At 31.6% G+C, this 24,120-nt stretch overlaps 1 protein-coding gene across 1 annotated transcript in view; it reads left to right on the top strand.

Annotated features, from left to right (window-relative positions):
• Positions 1-24,120, top strand: part of Upf1 (Upf1 RNA helicase) — an 83,150-nt gene that overhangs the window by 35,496 nt on the left and 23,534 nt on the right. Inside the window, exons 10-17 of the mRNA XM_076499203.1 lie at positions 5,969-6,176; positions 7,855-8,001; positions 11,053-11,141; positions 14,513-14,627; positions 14,775-14,918; positions 16,837-17,050; positions 17,385-17,502; positions 19,460-19,616. Coding sequence (XP_076355318.1) covers positions 5,969-6,176; positions 7,855-8,001; positions 11,053-11,141; positions 14,513-14,627; positions 14,775-14,918; positions 16,837-17,050; positions 17,385-17,502; positions 19,460-19,616 — 1,192 coding nt within the window. The remainder of the gene's footprint in view (positions 1-5,968; positions 6,177-7,854; positions 8,002-11,052; positions 11,142-14,512; positions 14,628-14,774; positions 14,919-16,836; positions 17,051-17,384; positions 17,503-19,459; positions 19,617-24,120) is intronic.

Consider the following 24,120-nt stretch of genomic DNA (forward strand, 5'->3'; position numbering starts at 1 on the left):
CATCATGTAACTTGGTTGGCAAAATGTAGCTGATTTACAGGAACTGGCAATATTCTTGGAGAGTGCTTTCTCCCATCACTCCAGTCTGATCCTCCTGCCTTTTTGACTATCTTGACATGGACTAAAATAATTTCACATTATTGATACCATATAAGGTTGGGTATGCTATGTGTCTTTCATTTTTGTGGATTTTATGGTCACTTGCCTGTTACAGGCTTGTGTGAGACCAACAGTATCCCAATCTGCCATTTAAGAACTTGGAGTGCCTCATGGCTGTGTTTTAAGTGTTATGTTTATTAACATTGAAATGAAATTGTTGAACATCTTTCTTCTACAGTTACAACCATCCTTTATTTTAATAACTTCCATATTCCTTATTAGATATAAGCTCCATAAAGTAGTAACTTCAAACTAATCTCAATACATTGTGTGAACTATTACAAACAATTTACTTTTTCCCATCCATTTATGGTACCAGTGGATATTACATCCTGAATCTAAGTTTCATCTTGGTAGTGGAAAAATTCTTGTGGTGGCACAAACAAAATTTTGTGGGCTTCTTTCTTTTGTTGTTAAAGTAACTCTATTATGTGAAGTTGCTTAAAATCAAATGTACAAGGGTGCTGAGTGTCCTCTGCTCTCTTTTTTTTTATTACCTCTTGGTAAGTTAATGGTATTGTGCTCAATATCTATCATGCCCTTGTTTGATTTAAGTTGAACTATGGGTTTCTGGTCTGTCTCTTCCAGAGACTGCACATAAAAAATGTTTGACCCTATGTATCAAGAGCTTTGGCTCTGCACATGGGCTTTCCACACTCTCTTAGTGTAGAGTTTTTACGTAGTTCTGCTACTTTCACAGTCAGTATTTAGACATTTCTTTGCAAAGCTCTGATCACTTCCACAACATTCCACCTTGCACTGTGTTGTTGCATCAGTGGCCATACCTTTTGCAATCATGTTTACTGTCCCTGCTTTTAGTTTTTGTGTCTAAGTAAAATGAATGAGATGGGTCTGACACTAGATGAAACTTAAATCTGATTATTGGGCCATCTTGCCATAGCATTTTATGATCACTTAGTGTGATCTTTTGTAGATTCATCTGAAGGAGTTTAGTACTCAACTTGAATTACCAAGCTCTTTTAACCCTTTCAAAATAGGTCACAGGCCAAAGGCACTTTTGTTGACTTGCATTCTAAATTTTATTGAACTACTATTTTATGAATTTGTCAGTAAGTTTGGAATCAAGTTGTAGATTATAATCAAACTTGAATATTATGAGTTAATTTCTAAACTTAAAAGTAAATATTAAAAGAATCAATCCAAATATAAATTTTAGTGAATCATGTTATGTTGAATGCAGCACTGTTTAAAATTAGGTGTTTGTGATATCAAAATATTGTCTGTAGTTTTGTACAAATTACGTATTCAACTTACTAATATTATCAAGCCAGCTTATAAAATAAGAACCTTGTATCTTTTTATTTTGCTGAGATATGGCTTATATCAGTTTTAAATTACTGGATACTTTGTATGACCTGCTCATGCACCACATCAGTGGAAGTTATGTAATGTTGGCTAGTCATGACTGGTAGGTCAGTAAAATAAAAAATAATAAATATATAGGTAAATATATGGTGTTATGAGATGTAAGCTTGTTAGACTAAGCATTTGTATTTTCATGTTACAATGTGTAGTTATTCTAGCACAAAAAAAATTATATTTTATAGTTTGTTTTATGATGATTATGAGGGTCAAGGGACAGAACCCCACCTAGTTGGAGTACAGAAATTAAAATATAAAGTCTTATTGAAAACAAACATTTGAAATGTATTTAGGATATTTTTTAGAAATTATGTGAATACTACGAGATTTTTGGGACAAAGAATAGTTTTTTAATTATAACATGAAATCACTTTGCACTCAGACTAGTAATGAAACACTATTTTCACAAATAAATACAAATATTTAGTAAATATATTTCATTAACAAATATTTTTGTTTACAAAATACTTGTAATCTTTACTAAAAGTCTACCAAATTTTGTGAATACACATTTGCTATATCAAAAGTTATAGTGCAAATGCTAAACATGTGCAAACATGTAGATGAACTCGTACATTATACCAAGCCCATTGTAAAAGGGTTAGTGAATACCTAAAGTCATTCTTTTACATAAATTTTTAGAAATGGGTTTACATATGGTGACTTTTTCATGAGAAGCTGCAAGTCTTGTTGCTTACAGGATTGACTTTTCAAATTCTTTGTTCACTGCTGATTTGTATGCAGTCTAATTTGCTCTGGATCATATGGAAGCTAAGTATTACACTAAATGCATTGTCTCTACCAGTTGTATATTTACTTGTATATTTGAAGGTCTTAGTTTTTCTTATCAGTTCACTTTGATATTCAGAAACAACTAGTCCACTTTGTCATTGTCATATTTACTTTTTTTGATTCCTGGCCATATTGGTAAAAGGAGGAAAGAGCTTTCTGAAACCGGCCACATTGACCTTAACTAACAACATAACATCTTTACCCATTTGTTATATAAATTGCCAATCTATCATCAAGACAAGGCTTCATACTAGTTAGTAGTTAATTTGTGTTGAACAATATCTGAACATGTTTTTCAAATAACATCTGTTATCAGTGTTTGGTAGCTACTTTTTATGGGAATTGGGGTTGAAGTTGTCTGTTTGAGGTTGTACATTGACCAAAGGTTTGTTACATGTTTCTTTGTGAAGGCAGTGCCCTCCCACTCCCATAATATGAGAAAAGTGTGCCACTCAAGTCACAGTTGCTTACATTTTGCTTTCATTTAAACACTATAATATTTAGTGCCACCACCATTTTAATTATATTTTAAGGCTCATATATGCAGGTCATCAAGCATTGGTTGTCTTTTGCTGTGTTCTGCCCAGAGACTCAATTGACCAGGAGTCTTTGCTTGTCAAGCTGCTTAGTGACAATAAATTTCATGTACAGATCATTTTGACAAGGATTATTGTGACCTTGTTGAATTAGTATCTCATTAAGGTGTATAGTTTCCTCATGACATTACATGCAGTTGTTTACTTTATCCAATCAGTCAACCTTCAGATCTCAACTTGAGTGTCCCAAGTAAATTTTATATCCCATACACTTTATATCCTAATATTTCCAAAAAATGAATTCTTGCTTGTTCTCAGTTGGTATCATGAAACTGCCAGTAAAGTTAATACACGCAAGGGATTTTTGGAAACTGGTGACAAAATGATAACATATGATTAGTGAGTAGTATTGTTTACTATAAAAATGTCAGTAAACATGAGACATTAACATTAAGGGCTGCTAGTATATGTATCTCAAGATCACCAACAGGAACATGGAATATGTGATGGGTGCTGCAAGTATTTGATTAACCAGTAATAAATTTTGAGGTTATGATTCTAAAAAAAATGTTTTCCAAAATATTGTTCTACACAAATATTTTAAAACCATAATCTGAAAATATAGTAGATGAATCTAATGTCAGAATTAACCTGTTGACTGCCAAATATTTCAGCTGCTACAATACAACTCTAATGCTTCTTCATTTTGTAACTTTTTGTGATGCCATTTTGGATCAAAAGTGAAACAATTTGTAAGTAGATCAAATGCATGTATGGTGCTGACAAATAGCGTTGAAGTTAGGTATTATTGAGAACGAATTAACTTGTTCGTGGCACAGTGTTACCGATCAGCTTGGACAAGTTATCTCGTCTACGGCACTGAACAGGTTAAAGAAAAGGTTACAGAATCACCAGGGTTTGTATATTTAGATTTCTGAAATATGATGTTTTGAGCTAACACTTATGAGGTCATAAAGTTGCACATCATTACCATTATTATCAATTATAGCTTTATGGTATGATGAACACCATCTCAAAATGTCATCTTATAAAAACAGTAATATTAAAATTTGAATATTTGTCAAGATATTTAGTTTCTGTATCTTTATTGCCTTTGGATTTAACTATGCATATTTATTTTTTATAGAATTCCTAAAGTAGAGATGACTTATTTTGTTTGTTGCAAGATGTGCTGTAATACCCATTGTTCTGATCTTAGTTAAATGAATTGATAGCACTTGGCAGTAAAAAAAATGTTTCTTTGTTATTAGACAAAATGCAATTGTGTCTAAGTAATTTAATGACACTGATTCTAAAAATCATGTTGAAAATTACAGGTCACCTCTAGTTTTCATGTTATGCTACATTTATTCAAAATATTCTTATATATCATGAAAATATTTTTTTCTTTGATACCTATTTATTCCTTGATAGTTTCTTTTTAAGAATGCTCAAAAAACAATACCAGTTTAAAAATGTGATGAGTATAATAAGATTATGTACTGAAACTTCCATTCAGGCTATGCTCAAAACTTTTGTCTTTATTTTATACAACCTGCTTGACTTGCTGTATTTTTTGTGTTCTTAAATTTTGCTCTTTAAATTTATGTGGTGTTGCAATCCAAGGTTGGGAGAAAGAATTTAAAAAATAGTTTCCTCCAAATGTTTCCCCTCACCATTATAAATCTTCATGTTGTGAATGTAACCTGTATCACTCTTACACACCATTCTCACCAGCAAGGTAATATTTTACATTTTTTACAGGGTTCTATGTTTGGAATCTTAAACATTCTCTCCTGCACCATGTAATCATGCTCTCATCCAATGATGACTGTTGTTTAGATTTATATAGTGTCCTAAATTTATTGAGGAAATAATCCAACACATTAAATTTTGAAGAACCTGCCTGAAGATATCCATTTTTTGATTATCATTAAAATGCCAAGATATCCAAATATTTTCAAATCTGTTTTGACTCATTCTCTGTTTTTAAGAATATTAGTCTAATTAAAAGGAACTGTTGATCAATAATCATTCAAGTTGTATTTTCTTTTTTGTCCCATTAGTAGAACAAGACCTAGGAATTTCCTCACATTTGTAGGTGTAACTTCAGACCACTGAAGTCGTTTAGATGCTTTTTTGTTTTTCTGAAATTTGATTATGGATGGCAACATTCTTAACAAAAACATTTCTAACAAGTCATCTATAAACAGACTTGTAACAGCAGTTATACTTTCAGGCTCAGGTAGAGTTACATTAACCCTTGAATTTCCTTCAAACTTTTCTAGGTTTGATGGAATATTTATTTTTGACCAGTTATCATTATCACAACAGGAAAATAAATTATAGGAACATTTGTAGAATCATCATTTTCTGATTTGTAATCGGTTGAAAGCACAGCAACTTTACACATTATTGTAGGTCTAACATCACTATTGTAAGTCACTGTCAGAATGATCCACAAACACATCCACATCAGAATTTTCACCTTCGATAGGAAGATCTGGCAAATTATCATCAAATAGTTCAGTACATATCTCAACTTCACTTAACATGTTTTCTTTGAGAATCCAGTTATAAAACTATGGGTACTATAAGCAAAAATGAGAAATAATAGCTGTCCAGCACAAAATAAAATAAAAACTACTTTGATGCTCTGCACTAAACACAAGTAAACTCATGAGCTGCCTACAGTATGTTAAAATATTCTATTGAAATTGAAAAGTGTCAATGACAATAATTGTATTTCCAAATTGATTAAATTTATAGTTTATGGTGCACAGACCTTTTAATTCTATTCAATATTTTATGATGTAAAATGTCACATAGGTCTATTTTATACTCCTGCCTTTTACCTTTTGTCTTCTTTTTTATTGTGCCTGTTGTTGAAAAAATGAAAGGTAATCTGGAAAGGAATTAATGTAGATATTCTCTATGGCTTTTTATAAAAAACAACTCTGAAACCACAACATTAGTGTGTGTATAAGAAAGCTGTTAAATATTTGTCTTCCCAAGGTGTTTTTTAAAACAGTTGAGAAATGAGTTGAGAAAGAAGCTTTGAATATGCTAGTATTTAAATATAATGATTTTTGTTCTAGAATGCAAGCAGCTTTAAGAAAATTTGCTGTGGATGAGACCTGTGTATCTGCATATGTCTACCATAAACTTTTGGGACATGAAGTAGAGGATGTAATCTTGCGTTGCCAATTGCCGAAACATTTTTCTGCTCCAAATTTACCCGAACTGAACCGTTCCCAAGTATATGCAGTAAAACATTCACTTCAACGACCTCTTTCCTTAATTCAAGTGAGTTGAAAATTTTATATTTTTAAATACTGTTGAGGGAGTCTCATTTTTGTGTTTTAAAAATTTACCAAGCTCATTGAATCTATTCAGAAAAACATTGGTGACATTGGTTTGTAAGTCTTGTTCATTTGTTGTGATTACACATAATTAAGTTTTGAATTTTTGGCTGTTCATGTATTAGTTTATACTTGCTGACATTTTAGTTAAACAGAATGTGATGTTTATAAGCCGGTTGAAGATATTTTGGGGATCTTGTATAGTTTTAGATTGCTTAGCCACATTTTTGAACATAAATTCTCATAAGTTATTTAAAACTGAGTTATCTTAATTATGATTTCTTTTAATACTCTCATTTTACTCTTAGTTCTTAATACAATCTAGCATGTTCGTGTTGGAAAGTCTATAAACACTTTTACTGAGGTTGGTTAACTGATTACATACAGCTCTATATTGCTATTTTAATTTTACTGGAAAGTTTTTGTAATTTACTGAAATTGTATATTCCCTTTACTCTGTTTTTGCCTTTTAAACTATCAACATCAAACTCAGATTTGGTATCAATTTCATAATCTGATTATGACTATGAATTGTCCCTAGCTAAAATTTCAGTAAAAAGTGATGCAGTGTTCACTTACAATGTCTTTTTATTATTATTTCAACAGTAAAAAACTGGTAAATTACACTACCAGAACACAGTGATATGACCAAACATCTAATAAACAACATAGAATAGATATAAAAGAACAAATAATGCTCAGAGAAGATAAAACTACCTCCCCATTTCAAAAAAAGGTCAAACGACATCACGACTAGTTAACTTGTCTTTCCCAGGAGAAATTAAATATGCACAAGCCAATTAACTATACTAAATTTGACAGTATTTGGTTAAAATAATTCTCCATTGAATGAGACTAACCACTGGTTGTATCCCCAGTTAAGTGGTTAGTGTATTTTATAATAGACAATTTTAAACTAGAGTTCAAATGTGCTTAAAATTTAATTTTATTTTTGAAATGTAATTAATTTTTGGGTGAACTTATAATTCATAATATAACCTTTTTAACTTAACTATTTACTGTGCTATTTTGCATGCTTTGATTGACGACTAACTGATAGTGTTGTCTGATGCATGTATGAATGGTTAATATAAGGACCATAAGTTAGGCAACTTTGTTCATCAAAATTACTTAGTACAGATAGTACTTACCTCACTCTTATGTATAAAATGTATTCATGATGTACATATAATTATTTATTTAGCAGTTTTTGAAATACCCAATAATGGTGTGAAAGTTACATTTATGTGTGTGGTGCTAGTCTTGTTGAATGGGGTTCACCATATTTTGGTAAAATCACTTAGGAAGCCTCTATAGGTTAAAAAGGAGAAGGCTCTGTCATTTCACTAAGTAATGTATGCAAAAATTAATTTAGAGAGTTTTGAGATATTTTGATGAAATTATATTTTTTTAAAGTCATGAAATCTATGGGGATTCAAACAACAGTGGTATTACTTTAGTAATGAATTTTATATTTAAAGATCGTTTCTTATGTTTCAAGGTTTTTAAGTTATAAATCTTACACTGAACCAATGCTTTAATATAGTACTTCTGTAAACAAAAGAATAATAGAAATATATACATATATCTGACATTAAATATATTCCATTTCTATGACATAGGGACCACCAGGTACAGGTAAAACTGTTACTTCTGCTACTATTGTTTACCACTTGATGAGACAAAACAATGGTCCTGTTTTGGTATGTGCTCCTAGTAACATAGCTGTCGATCAACTAACAGAAAAGATCCATTTCACAGGATTAAAGGTTATCCTTTTTTTTAAAAAAGATGTTTGTTATTATTTTAAGGTAGTGTTAGCTCTTAGTAAATAAATATATAAGATATGAAAGTACACTAATACAAAGTATTGATCTGTGATGATAAATAAAAATAATTCTGCTTCTTTTAGTCATTTGTTGGAAAAATAAAGGATATTTAGAGATTTCATGTATGCTTGAAACATTTTTTAATGTCTAGATTTTAATATTCTTTGGAGTCCTTAAAAACATTTTTTAAAATTGTATGAACTTTTCATGATAAAGACGAAACACTTATGGTAATTTAATTTTGGATTGTAAACCCTTTGTTGCAATTTTTTGGTAACATAAAGTAATATTCAGATATTACCATTTCCTTTTCATGATTGAAAATTAATATATATTGTTGAAATATTACCCAATTAACCTCTTAGTACTAAGGGCAGGCCAAAGTGTGCATGTCATGACTTTTTAGAGTTATATTCAAAATTTAATCAAACTGCTTTGTTATCATATTATACTCAGTATAAAAATGCTATAAATAAATCAAGTTTTAACATTATACAAGTCTTGTGTTCTTCATTTCATAAAGAGATATTTAAAAAAATCCTCAATCTCATTCTAGTATGAGAATTCACATTTGTTCTGTAGGACTTTCTTCTTCTTTACTTACCACTCATCCAAGAAGTATGAAATTTAACATAAGTGACTTTCTATACTGTCATCATCATTAGGTAAAGCATAGTTTTTATATCCTTCAATCTTATTTGTTCACAGAGCCTTAAAATAGAAAATTAGACTTCTTTTGCTGTGTCTACTTGCCCCTTCAGAAATTACCAGTTCCCTCTGACAATTAATACTGTATTTTAACTAATAGAAAGTTAGTTTTCTTTATTATTCTGTACATATAATTATCTGTTTTGCTTCAAGGTCAAACTTTATTCCAATGGGGAAACATATCAGTGAGCTTAACTGAATTTTTAACTGCTCTTATCACATAATTAGAAAGTTGGAAAAATTGTGATTTTTACAAGATATTCTTCACTTTTTATTGATTTATGTTCTTTAGTGCTTTATTTAGTTAAGTAAAGAAATTTATTTAGTGTAGTAATACCATTAGTATATAAATGTGGGGTCGAGTTTCATCAACAGTCAACTGAAAAAAAAAAAAAAGACCTGAGTAACTATTATATTTCTTGTTTTTCATGTGTATTATTTATTATAAAAGTAACTAAAATTTAAAAATTAGAAACTTATTATTTCAGATTAGGTAGGATAAAGGAAATAAACATTGTTTATGGGGTGTGCTCATGAATAACTTGTTACATAATTCAGTATGGTTATGTGAGCTACATGTTTGCTAACTGATTCAAAACTTGTATGATGGCATTATTAGTTATATAGGGCTCAATTGGCAATAAAAATATTTAAGTAGAAACAGGTGTGTACTGTTAGTAGCTTTAATCAGTTTTGGATAATTGAGTCTAGTTTACAAATTTAAGTCAATTCTAGAAAGAAAAAAGTGTAGTTTAGAATTATTTCTTTTTTTCTCTCTAGTGTTTGAGTTCAGTCAAAATTGACTAATCCAGTTTAGAGTTAATGTAGAGAAAATAAAATTAAAAGTTTTTATTAAAAAAAGTTTAATTTATTTAAGAGGTTTTAGAGATTACAAATGAAATTGTACAATTAGAAGATGAAGAAAAGTATTTATTAATCTTAACATGAAAGACTGTACTTGATAGAGTCAATACATTGCCTTTATATATATATATTGATAGATATATTTTTAATAAAAAAACATTTAAAAAATTCAGAATTTTTGTGTATTAAAAACTTGTAGTGCTTACTGAAAGCTTGAAAAATTTTCTGAAGATAAGTAACATAAGTTGTAGTGAGGTAATTAATGAAGTTAATTTTGAGTCAAGATTTAGGTCAAATTGACTGAGTCTGTATTTAGAGAGATAACCTTAAGGACATTGTCTTGATGGTTTTTCGTCAACCTTTGTATGTGTGAAGCTACGCTTAGCAATGATTGTTATAATTCCAAATTTGTTTAGTGTATCATCATGAAATTTGGTAGGTAGTTAGCAAACATTATGGATGTTTTGTACACACACAAATCAGTTTTAAAGAAAGGTTGCTTGAAATTACTAAGGTAGTTTGATTTTGACTAGTCTGAGTGCAAGGTGAATTTTACATTAAGAATGAAGATAAGTAATTTCATCATATATATTTTGATTGTTATTAGTCTTAATTAATGATAATACTTGAAATAAATTTTTGATTTTAACTCTGATAGTTTTTATTGCAAAACTCAGGCCTGTTGGTTTGGGTGCTTTAGTTTCTTTTGGCATTTAAACTTGGGTGATTTAATTGTAAAAATATGTTCTGATACATGTAAAATTTCAATGAAATACATAAATTGGATACATTTTGTTATGTGTAAAATTTTGCATTATGATAGTATGTCAACAAGGCCTTGGACTCACTGTCAAGAGCTGTTTATAACTACCACAGAAAATTTTATTATGTAAAAATAAATAAAATGCTGAAAAACTATTCCAATTTCTTCTAGAATACTTTTTAAGTTTTGAAATCACATGCAAACATTCTTAATATAGTTAAATGTGAATAAATTGAAAGCTGAAAAAACGTTCATTTAAATAAAGGTGATATGATTTTCATAAATTTATATAAAATTTGTAGTGTGATATCAGATTTCTACTGATTAAAATGTGTACATGTCATTGGTGGTAGTTATAATTGTGTGTGTGTGTGTGTGTGTGTGTAATGCTCATATTGTGTCATTTTTAATTTAAGTTTGGACCATTCTTAGTTCATAGAGTGTGTATTAAAAATTGTTTTTATAATCTGACAAGTTGCTGGTCAAACCCGTTATCATTTTAGGAATGTTGCCCTAATCCTTCTAATGTTATGTCTTCAGATTTTATTTTTACTGAAGAACACTTATTATTTCCATTTGGAAACTTAAATTGTAACAATTCATGGTTTGATTCAGTTTTCAAAGTTTTATTTAAATGTATGTATATATAATTTTAGGTTATCCGTTTATGTGCAAAGAGCCGTGAAGCTATCAATTCACCAGTTTCATTTCTTGCTCTGCATAACCAAATCAGGAACATGGAAGGGTAGGATTTTTTTGTTTTAATATGAGAGAACATTTGGTTTAAGCTAATTAGCTGTTTCTTTCTAATTTTTTTTAGTAAACACATCTGTCAGTATATATTTGATAATGTATGTGTGTGTCTCACAGGTTATTAATAAGACAAAAAAGAAGACCTGAATCAAAACATGCTGTGAGTTGTGTGGCCTAAACAACCTTCAGTATACAGTGCATTATTGTTAACAGGAATAATAGTTTATTAATTTGCCTCTTTCTTTAGCTTGAATTGTGGTAATTAAAACTCACATATTTTCAAGAATTAATCTATTAAGAAATACGAGATATAAAATCTCCAATTTTGATTTAAATTTTTTTCCCTTTGCACTAAAAGTATGGAATTTTTATTAAAAAGATATACATACTTTTATTGATTTTTTTTTTTTTTTTTAAATTTGGCACACTGATAGGACTTTCAACTGGTAATATCCATTTTTTTTAATCCATTGAGATGTAGAGACATTAATTTGGCTTCCTATGGCTTCTGAAGTTGTCTTTTTGTTGGTCCAAGGGAGAAATGGGATTCTGTTTTCTGACACTTTGCTATATTAAGTTGGCTTCTTGTGAGCCTGATTTGTCTTATATTCCTTTTCTTCAATTAGTAATTTGGATTTATATGAGGTTTTGAGACTTTTCTTTGTCCTATGTGAGTTTACTCCTACCTTGTTGATGGTGGTGAGCATGAACTAATTAGTTTCACCTCATCCTTGAATTTCTGGCTTAGACCATGAGATTTACTGTTTTATTATGTGATGGGATAGATAGACCTTTTATCCTTCTCTGTTTGTTTGCTTGCCTTTTATGTCTCCTAGTGGAAGTATGTTTTTTGGCTGCTGACATGTTATGTCATTACCTGGAGTTGTTGGCATGTTTGTAGGACTTTCTCCCCTTTAAGTCCTGCTATATTCTGATAGGTCATTTCTTTCTAACTCCTTGGCAATTAGGGAAGGGGATACATCTATCTCTGCAGTTCTTTAGCTATCTGTTTCTTGCATGTGCAATTGATTATAAACTGAATTTGTTTTGGCCTGTCAGGCCTGGAAGTATTATGTGACCCACTTTAACTTTTTTTTTGTGGTGATAGTATTAATTATGTATTCAATGGGATCCTTCAGTTTCTCTTGATGTTCCCCATTTTTTTAGAGGTGGATTCCTGAATATCCAATCTATATATTTTTGTCTTTACAGGTGAGGTATTTTCTGAGTGACATTTTATCAGATTTAGTAATTTGTCTTCTGCTGCCCATTTTGTTTATTCAGATATTCAGGCTTTTCCCGGTGCTTTTCTATCACATTCTTTACATGTTTAGGCAGCTTTCTTCTAGAGTTTTTAACAACATTTGGTGGATTATAAGGAGGAGGGGGTATTTTTGTGACAATCTAGTCTGTGTTTTGGGGTTCCTTCCAATTTGCTTTCATTATATTCCAGACATGTGTGCTTCTCTCAATCCAGATACACACTAGCAACCAATTTGGTTATTATTATTTACAAGAGGTTTTATAGAAATAAAGTATTCCACAAGACCATCTAGGTGCTTACCAGATGGTACCACCATATTATTGTGGACTGCTGCTTATGGACTATCATAAGTAAAGCTAAAGGGGATTTTTCCTGTTGTCCCTGCTGATCATCAGATTGAATAAATCTTGGTCAGTTTGTTTTTAAAAAGGTATGGAACTTGGTTCACCTCATATTTCCAAATGCGTAGTGGTCTCATCCTAGGCTCTTGATTGAGCACAGGCTTGAAGTCTTCTCCATAATTCCAGGGAGCAATGGAATGCTCTTTGCTAACTAGGTTGAGAAGTGAGGATCAAAGTTCATAAACTCCATATGAGTTCTGTTCCTTTGGCTGAGTATGATATACATGATTTTCTCATTTCAAGCCTGGGGTGTTGCCTTTTGGACTTCTCCAGATGGCGAAGAAAGTGTTCCACTTCATTGTTGCTTACTTTCTTGTGATTCCAGTGGTGCAAAACACATTTCTCTATGGCTGCAGGTTAGTATCCTATCAAAAGTTTACATATATCTATGACATTGCAGTCTAACAGTGCTAGCCATCAGTGAGGATATAGAGACCAAGACCCCTTGATTCCAACCCCAAGTTGTGGAAATTCAGCCAGCTTAGTATGGTAATGATAATTACTCGTGCTATTCCACCCTTGATACAGGAACTTAGTATGAGGTAAAGAGCATACCTGTTTTGGATGTAATATGGTTCCACCCCATCTGTACTACTTTTATCTTGGTACACCACTGTTCTATGCAGATGCTTTTAGTAAGGATCATACCCACACTGGCCCCCTTCACCTTTTTATTGTGGGATGCTAGCTGTATTGTCAGTGAATGGTAAATTAAAATTTTCCCAAATTGAAATTATATTTCCAATGGTAGTTACCTCCATTGATATTTTACTGCTCTGCTTCTTTACTAAGAGCTAGTGTAAGTCTCAACACAAATGATCACATTATCTAAATGAGGTGTTTATATTTGGTACCAAGATAGAGGGTACATTGATGAGGGTAGACAGGCTTGCAAATTTGGTATCACCAAGGGCATTTAAGTAGAGTACAAAAGACTGGAGCATGCAAGACCAATGCTTAGACAGGCAGAGCTGATGTTGGAGAACAGCTATATTGTAAGAGAGGTATTATTGGAAATATCTTTTCAGCTAAGGAATGTTAACATTGCTCTTTAGGTATCTTCTTCACTTTAAGTTACTTAAGATCCCTCCAAGAAGTATAAAATTTAATGTACATATTTTATTATTTCCATTGCTTAGGTAAAACCCAATTTTCATAGCCTTCAGTCTTGTTAGGTTAGGAGTCCATGCAATAGACAGTCAGACCCATGTTGCTATGATACCTGTCAAATCCTTTTGTTCAGTAGTTCTCTGGGATAACAAACAGAAAGCCAAAGTATTTACTTACCAAATGGCATTCTATATGACAATGTTTTCTGTAAATAGTTTTACTAGTTTTTGCTTTCAGTTCAAGCTTGATTCCTATTGATGAACTTTAAGTGTGATAATAGATATTTTATATTTGTTATTAGTTCTTTTAAACTTGTTAGAATGTTGTTTTGATTTCATTGATAAATATAATTCTCTAAATCTGTGTACAGTTACTGGTTCTCTTATGAGGATGTTTGTACAAATATATATGTTGTAACATTTTATTCATATTTGATTACTGTGGTCTGTAGTTTTAGAAATAGAGAAATATTTATTTCTTCAACTTAACAGTTATATGATTTGATGTGTGATGTTTTGAGTTTGTATGTGTATGTTTAGTACTTCTATTGCAATATTTTTGTCTTAAGTTTTCCATCTATATTTTTAGCCACTCAGAGTTACACAAACTACAGCAGCTAAAAGACGAGACAGGAGAACTTTCATCAGCTGATGAGAAGCGCTATCGAATGCTGAAGAAAGCCTGTGAAAAAGAACTCTTGGAGGTATAAATATTTATTTTTCTGTTTTGCAAGAAAGCAGTACTTCTGAACCTTTTGTTAAACCTCCAAAGTATTCTTCTCATGAAAGAAATTTGTTCATTTATAGATAGACACATGGACATGTATATAACCTTTTTACATTTTGTCTAGGCTGCAGATGTCATATGCTGCACCTGTGTGGGTGCAGGAGATCCAAGGTTGGCACGCTTCAAATTCCATTCCATTTTGATTGATGAGAGCATGCAAGCTACTGAACCAGAATGTATGGTACCTGTTGTTCTAGGGGCAAAACAGGTAGGTAAAACTATTCATACTTTTAATAGAAATGAAAATATACATACTAAAATATGATAGATAAGTATCTTGACTAATATAACATAGTTTAGTGCCTTTGTGTATTGATAAGTGCTAAGTAATTTGCATGTATTTACCTGTATTGCTAGCTCTGTATATTTTAACCTATACATAGTGTTTTACCAGAAAGAATCTGTGTTTAGTAAAAGCTAGTGGGAAGAGCACATAACTATATACACTCACATAAGAATGAAATAAGCAAATGAATAACAGAATACAGAAAGGGGTACATTCATGGTTTAAAATTCACAGATCCAAAGAGTAAATGTGATTTTTGTTTTGAATGGCTGGTAATACTGATTCATAAATGCATTGATGCTTTTAAAATTTTATGAAGTCCCATTTCATTTTCCTTAACCTTAACATCTTTATCTGTGCATGTCATGAACTTTAAATGAGTTGCTTTCATAATTTTATTAAATGTTTTTTAATATTGTTATATCAATAAAAGTAATATAAAAATAAAGCTAATAATCCATATTTTATTAATATGTAATTTTTAAGTTCTTACTTTTATAGGCAATATTTAAAAAAAATCTAGAATTTCTGCTTGTGTGATAATTTTGACATTTGCTCTCTAGGCATCCCCTCTTCTTTAATTATATTCACTACCCTTCCAAAAAGATCAAAATTTAATATAAATTACTTATAAAATCATTATCGCTTGTGCAAAGCATAATTTTTGTCTTTTTCAATCATATCTGGTTACAAAGCCATGAAATAAATGACCAGAAACCCCCCCCCCCTGCCATGTCTTCTACCTGTCATATCCTGTCTTTCAGAAATTGTTGAATATCACAGTAGTTATAACCAACAGAAAGTTAAGGTTCATATTTATCAAGTGTATTATTATATTTAGCTGGTTTCTTTAAAGAGAATAGTCAATTTCATTTCAGTTTAAGCATGATTCCTATGGAAACAGTTTTTTGGTGGGTTATTACGTTACATAAATCATTTTTCCTTTTCAGTTCAAGCTTGTTTCCTATTGGAAACACATTGAGCTTAGTTGAAATTATAAAGACACACTACTAAATTAGGATGGCTAGCATAGATAGCCCTCATGTAGATTTGCACAAAATTCAGAAACAAAGATTACGTGAAATAAATAATAATGTAACAAACTTTTCAAGAGGTATGCTCACAAGTTTGGTTGTGTATAATGTGATTTGGTAGCATAATGAGATACATGTTTGCCAAATGATTTACAACTTATAATGGCAGGAATAGTAATTAGACGTGGCTCAGAGTGCAAAAACAAAACATTTAATTATAAATAGATGTATATTGTTATCAGTTTAAAGTTATTTAGGATAAACAAATGTAGTTTTATATTACAATTTGAAGTCATTGTAGAAATAAATAAATGGTAATTTAGATTTGTTTTGATTTTTTTTGTGCTTATAAAGTCATTGAAATTGACCAAACTTCTTTAAAATTAGGGTAGAAAAATTAGACAAAATCCAAATATTTAGTAAAAAGAAATCATTTAAATATTGTGTTATTCACTGAAATGCTAATTTCATCTAAATGATAATGTTCAATACTATTACATATAAATGGTTTTTATGATTCACTGACTTCTGTTTACAAACAAGAAATAACAGTTTTGGTTCATTCTTGCTTCTTTTAACATAATATTAAGATAATAATAAAATATTTTTATTTTAGTGTTGGTTTAACCTTTAATATGTTTTCCTCAAGATATGTTGTTGAATATTTGACATAATAGTTACATAGTTTTAATTTTCTCTAGGAGAATTAGATATTTGTTGAAAAATTAATTAGACATTTGGTATATTAGGAACTTTAAATGCCTAATATTTTAAAAAGGAGACTTATTTTTAATCTTCCATTTCAGTTAGTCTTAGTTGGAGACCACTGCCAACTGGGTCCCGTAGTTATGTGTAAAAAAGCTGCTCGAGCAGGATTTTCACAATCCCTGTTTGAAAGACTTGTTGTACTAGGTATTCGTCCTCTACGACTTGAAGTTCAGTATCGTATGCATCCTCAGTTAAGCAAATTCCCATCAAATTTTTTCTATGAGGGTTCCCTTCAGAATGGAGTGTATGCTGGTAGGTTTATGTATATAAAAGTTTTATGTATGGATTCTTCTGTTGTTATATCACAACCATTTTACTTATGTTGAAAGCTGCTTAGTTTTCTAATTAACACAAATCTAGAAAAAGGGAACTAGGTTATACCGCATGAATTAAGATAATGTTTTGTGCTAGCTCTGGATTGCAATGTTTGGTACAACATTTTTTCTTTTTTGTTTAATATTATACTCATGAATATTTCCTTTCTTCAGCTACTTTATTTGATGTTTTTTGTTTTTAAATTACATAACAATCTAGGTATGTTACTTTAATTTTAAAGATACTCCATTTTTAATTTAATTTGATGTAGATGAAAGAAAAATGAAAGGAGTTGATTTTCCATGGCCTCAGCCTGACAAACCCATGTTCTTTTATGCTTGTCAAGGACAAGAAGAGATAGCTGGCTCTGGTACTTCATATTTAAACAGGTGAATTTCCCACAAGTATTTTAATATTTGTACAAGATTTTTAATTTCATAAGCATTTTGAATTTTACACTTTAAAACATCCTTTCTTAACAGTGTAAAGTTAGGGTATGCTTTTCGTATGTGGAGTGTGTACATGCATATAAAAATTCAGAAGTTAAAAATATAATTCTAACACTATTTCTACAATTATTTTACCCCAAACCATCTTAGAACTGATATTTACTTGTTATATATATATAATATTTAATGACTTGCAAAGGAAAAGAAGAAAGAAAAAAAGTTAACTTTCTAAAGTTAATTTCAGTAGTATTGATTATTTCAGACTTTTTCTGCTCATCCCATAGTGCAGGTTCCTATTTGTAAGAAGCTATTATCCCTTCTCAAATTTCATGACTCATGCCTAATTTCTTATTAATTTTTCTCTTATCTGTTAGTGGCTTTTTTACTACAGTTCCTTGCTACCCTTTTAGATTACAAGTTACTTCACCATAGAGTAAAAATACAGTGGTTTGAGTAGTAAATACAGTATCTATAGCTAGCTATTGACTACTTAATGTTTCTCTGGAGATGAAGAAAAAAAATCTGAAGTTAAGAACAATTAGGAACAAATCTTAGATCTGAAGATTTTTTATAGTTTCTGTAGAGTTTTTTTATTTTTGGAAATGTTTCTGTGTTTAATTATATCTGAAAGCTACATGAATTTAACATTTAAGTTTAATTAGATTTAAAGAGTATGGTAAACAATGGAAAACTATTCAGGTGAATTTTCTTGTTATATCCTGTTGTTAAATTTATAGTATTCAAACAACAATTTCAAATAAAATTATGAATTACTGATTGAAAACAAACTATTATATTGTTATAAGATTTAAATTTCTCTACCATGAATATTATTGGCACAGTACCTACTCTAAGAAAGACAGTGATAACTCTGTTTTAAAAGATTGGTTCCTAGATGTGTGATACTTTATTGTCATGTTTTTTTATGGTTGAGCTGAAAATGTTAGCCGCTTCAGTTAGCAAAACCAAGTCTCAGAGTTTATGAATATATTTGAGAGTGATATGTTTAAAAATGATTCTTTCTAATCTGTTGCTTAAAGAAATTGATTTTTTATGGTGAAAGGTAGTATTTTCAAATTTTTTTCTGAACTGTTTCCCAAAAAAATTTTGAAATTTCACATCCTAGAAAAAATTGTAGTTGTACTAAATTAACTGTTATGAATTTTTAAAACAAAATCAACAATTTAAATATTGCATTGTAAGTTTCACAACAAACAAAGTGCATTCATTTTGAAAAGCAAAACGTCGGGTAAAATTTGACATTTTTCTCATCAAGATAAAATATATAGTTTCACAGTTGCTGTGTATAAATGTGCCACTTCATTAGCAGTAATATTTTTTCAAATAGACATTTTACCAATGAATATTTAAATAAAAATAGTTCATTATTTGATAAAATCTTCCATTAATACTTTAAAAGATAAAAGTATTTAATAATTAAAATAAACAAAATTTGTTTTTCAATTTTGTACGTTACAAAGTTGAAATCATTTAAAAATTGCTGTTACTTTGAAAGACCCAAAGCATTTTTCTTTTCCTCTATTTTACACTGTACATATGCTTAAGGAGAGAATAAATTCATTATCATGAACATTTTCCTTTTACTAACATCAGGAAATTAATGACTTTTTACCATTTGCAGATTTAAAGATAACTTATCAGAGATTTCTGTCAAAGTATATGTATTTAGTTTCAATTATTATTTAGGTATTATTGTTTATGTATTAGTTATCAGGATATCATTGATATTTGCAAGTGGTTATGGACGTTGAGGGAAACAGTAGTAAAATTTTGTTTAAAGGTTTTTAAATTAAATCTAAACAGATTTTTCTTTTTAATATATTTCTATTGCTGAATTTAGACTTAGTTCTTGAAATAAGTTGCTTTTAATTTACAGAACTGAGGCATCTCTGGTAGAAAAACTTACAACTAGGTTTCTGAAATCAGGCCTGAAACCAGAACAAATAGGAGTTGTCACTCCTTACGAAGGTCAGCGAGCTTACCTCGTCCAGTACATGCAGTATAATGGCTCCCTTCATGCTAAACTTTATCAGGTGAATAAATGAAAATTATTTCATATGTTTATTTACAGTTTTTATTTGCTTGTAACTCTTTTATGCTTCCTATTTACTTTGAGAATAATTTTTAACTTATTAATTCTTGCTTGAAGTTGAAATTTGCACCTACCTCATTGAACGTTTACTCTGAAAAGAAATTATGGAACAAATTTTACAAAAAGAAGTGCAGAGAATTTTTTTAAATACATTCACACACCAAGATATGCATGTGTGTGTGTTCCTTTTTAGAAAAATATTTATATACTTTTTTAACATAAATTTATTTAAACTAGAAGGAAAGGATTTTGTAAGTATAGTCTCATTGCATTTAGTGCAAACTAAAAATACTTTTTTTTTGGTATCACAAAACTAGTTATTATGTGAACAAACATTAGTTGTTAAAGAAACTGATAGAAAATGTGTTTGCCATAAAGATAGTCCAAGAAGGTCAGTTTCATTTTGTGTGTCAATCTTATACACTTATAATACTGAAAGTTTACTTCACGTTGTGACTGAACACAAAAATTAACTATTTAGTATACCTTAACATTTTTTTGAATGAAAAATAAACCAGTAGAGCAAGACTTTTACACAATTTAAGAATAGTTTTTCTTTCTTTCATCTTAAGATCCTTTAGTATGATTTACTTGGATAAATACACAATTCCCCTGCCAGAAAATAAGAACAAGCTTATGCCTCAGAATAACTACTAGTATTACTACACATAAAGGATGAATTTGGTTACATTGTAAAAAGTGTTAACTTTCATATTACTAAAATGATCTTATACCAGTCAGTAACAAAAGGTTCTGCATATTACATTCTTTCTGATATGCAAGATTAGCTGTTCTTGTTCAGTGCTGTCCTCTTTTTGTTGGAATTAGTATATTCCAATGTGTGTCTCATGCAAATCATTGTATCTCATACTGTTAACCAATAGTTGCACAATATGCTCACATGTCACACATGACTCCTTCTACATTTTTCTACCAAACCTTCAATTTTCATTTGGCAGCTTTCTAGTACAGCCATTTTCTTCTGTGTTTTGTAGTTTCCCAATTTTACATGAAGTGGTGTTATTTTTGATTCTATGTAACCACTTTTCTCCCAGTTTATTGTCATTATTTTTCTGCACTAGTCTTTTTGTGCAATTTATTAAGTTATACATTCTGAAGTCAACGTACACAATTTTTGGGGTCATACCATTATCAAATCTTATGTCTCAGGCCTTAGATGTGGGTGATATGATGGTGAATCTTTCTTATTTTATCAGTAGGCTGATACTTGGGACACCCTTCGTTTCCTGAAATTGCTTGAACTCCTTATTTGGCTCACATTCTTCAATAGCATGACATATTTTCATTCTCTCGAGTATTCTGTTCCTTTTTGGTTCTAGCCTGAAGAATCTGGTAGGCCTAGCTTGGATTTCGTATTTCAGATTTGCAATGTTTTGTCTCTTTTTCCAATTTCTTTTCCCCTTCATCTTTCTTTGATATGTAATTATTTTTGTTCAACCCTTTTTGATTTTTCCTCCCTTTCCTGATATTTGGAGCCAGTGGAAACTTAATTGTTGCATATTCTTCCTCTAGCTACTTTTTGTCAATGATAAGTGGAGTACAAAGGTGACTGGTAATCAACTTGTCACATCTCAGCCACTTCATTGCATTCTCAAAGTTCACTATGGAGTTCTTTCTCACCCTGAGATAGGAGTTTTCCAGGGATTATGGATGGAAAGAAATGGATGTCTCCTATGTTTATCTACACATCTCAATAATCTTTTGCTTCTGACTTTTTTTTCATCTCAGGGTGATTTAACAATTTAGGCATCTTTCCTTTGGACTTACCTCAGCTCTGTGTTTTGTCACAAGGTTTTAACCTTTGTTTGCCATATTCATATTCTACGGTTGCAGTTTCATCATTACATGGATGACTGGCTATTTCTAGCTCATTTCAAGCAGGAGTCGACCAGTCGCACTCACTATCTCCTTTCTGTGGTACTTTGAGTTGGCTGGTTGATAAAGTTGGAGAAATCGTTCCTTCAGCCCACCCAATGTTTGATGAATCTGGAGGTCATCTTCGACACCAACATCATTTGAGTTCTCCCTGTTTTACACGTTAGTTCTAGAGCACTGTTAGTTTACTGTGCCCTCTTTGCTTGGTTACTTGCTGGATAAGATGAGAGGTTCTGTTGTTTTGGGGTCTTTTGTAACCTCATTGGTCCCCTTCTGTTGTGCCCACACAAGATCCCTGCAATGGATACTTTGCCAGAGATGGAACCATGTATGGGGTTCTCTTTCTGTCACCATTTTCATTTCTCCTTCCCCTGACAGTAGAACTGCTGTGAAGACTCAATGAAGTCCATACATCAGCAGGTATGTCATTGCCTCCCTAGTGCCTGAATGTCCATCTGTTCATGTACATTTCCTTTCAGGGATGGGGCTTGGGTTGATCCTCACAAAGATTTGGGCCATTGGTCTGCAGATGAACTCATCGTACATACCAACATTCTTGAACTTCTGGCAGTTTGTTGGGCATTATTTCACATTTACCTCACCCATCATTCCGACAACTAACTCTACAGTGCTGGCCAATATTAACTACCAAAATAGCACTCAATCTAGAGATCTTTGTTTGTAGACCTTGAGTTTTCTATACTGGGCCCATGCACATCACATTCATTTTCTTGTGTGTCATGTGCCAACTACTTCCAGTGTGGTTACAGACCCTTTCTTACAAGTCTGGAACTAATCTATTCCATGGATATTAAATCATTTTCAGAGACATATGCTTTTTTTTGTGGTCCACTCCAATTGAATGTAATTTATTAGGGATCTTAATACCCAGTTGCCACCATTTTGGTGCCATTCCACATCCACAGGTGTATGTGTATCCTCCCATCCATTTGTTTTATCAGGTGATTTTTCTGGTACACTCCACCCCATATCAGGACATTTTGATTGCATCCCATTGATCAGGACTGCTTTGTTTTCCAAGGCTCCAAAGTATACTCTTTTTCACGGCAAGTCCTTTGTTCTCTGTTTTCCTCCCTTGTGCATCAACCTTGATACCCCACTATTCATCCCATTCTCTGTCCTGCATCTTCATGCATTAGCAAGGATCCCTGTTAGCTACTTCCATTTGTTCATCTCCCATGGAAGTTTACCAGTGCAAATGATTTTTTTCTGCTGTTGGTCTTGCTGATGGGGGGAGGAGTTCCTTGCTACCAGGCCTTTGGTGGGTCAGGTGGCAGAGTTTCTCATTTGGATCTTTGACCATAGGTATTCAGTCTCTTAGATTTTTAGATATAGGACTTTCCTCTCCTGTGCTTTGTTTCCCCAGATACTGTAGGGTTTTTAGTTCATCTGCCTCCATATGCTGATGCATTCCTTCTGCATTCATTTGTCTCCCAGGCATTTATGTGGTCCTCTGTGCCCTGACTTCTTTCTTTGAATGACTTTTCTCATGTTCATTGTGCATTTATTCTGCTGACATTACAGATGTGATTTATTTGTTGTTGTTTTCCATACTCTTTTATCATCCTACCTATCCTTTCCTTTATCATGATAATTTTTTCTTCCTAAAACAGCAGCAGCTTGAGAAGGTTGTTCCTCCTTTTTCACTACCTTTTATCTCCCATCTTTGCCTTTGTCTGGACCCATCTAAACTGCTGTGTCTTGTCAGGGCCTTATGGTGTTGTGTTGCACACACAACTACTTTCTAGGGTGCATCCGTCTTTCCATTCCATGCCTCCCTTTTTTGATCTTTCCCCTTCTATCTTCAAAAGTTGAATTTTCTGTTGGTCTGTTTGGAATACTTCTCTGCTACCTTCTTCATCCCATACCTTATGCCATGTGTCCTTCCAAATGTTTTCTCACATTTTTCCATGCTTCCTATTTTCATGTTCTGTTGGAGGAGATTTTTCAAGCTGGTATATGTACCATGCCCAGCATGTTCATCTCACTTTATGTTCATCTCATGGAGCTTTCGTTGGTGTTAAGATGTTAAGCTTTTGTCTTTCATCTGTGGCTGTGCTGCAGACTTTGGTGCAGCAATAACTGGTAAGTTTTGTTCTTTTCTCAAGGGCCTTTCTTTATTCCCTCTTTTTTGTATGGATCTCACTCTGTGGCATAGTGGTATCTTATAAGGTATTCTCTAACAACAAAATCTACACCATATACCATGTTGACACATTTACTTTCATCTATGGCTCTGCATAGAGACGTGGTGTTTCCACCAAATCACTGGAAGGTTAACTGCCTCCCAGTGGTTGCTTCACAAATTTACCGGCTCCAAACCATTCCACCCGCATGACTACATGGATAAAACAGAAGGGAATAGATATCCATCCTTGCCATGCCTTGAGTGAAGAACTCTGTAAGATCTGCTTTTCAAAATAGTGTATTGTGGTCACCTCTTGCACTGTTTCTGGTTATGATAGTCATTCTGACTTTCCAATGCATTTTCACCCCCTTTAAGTGGAGTACGGGAATCCTTACTATTT

This window comes from Tachypleus tridentatus, chromosome 4, assembly GCF_004210375.1.
Source record: "Tachypleus tridentatus isolate NWPU-2018 chromosome 4, ASM421037v1, whole genome shotgun sequence".
NCBI lineage: Eukaryota > Metazoa > Arthropoda > Merostomata > Xiphosura > Limulidae > Tachypleus > Tachypleus tridentatus.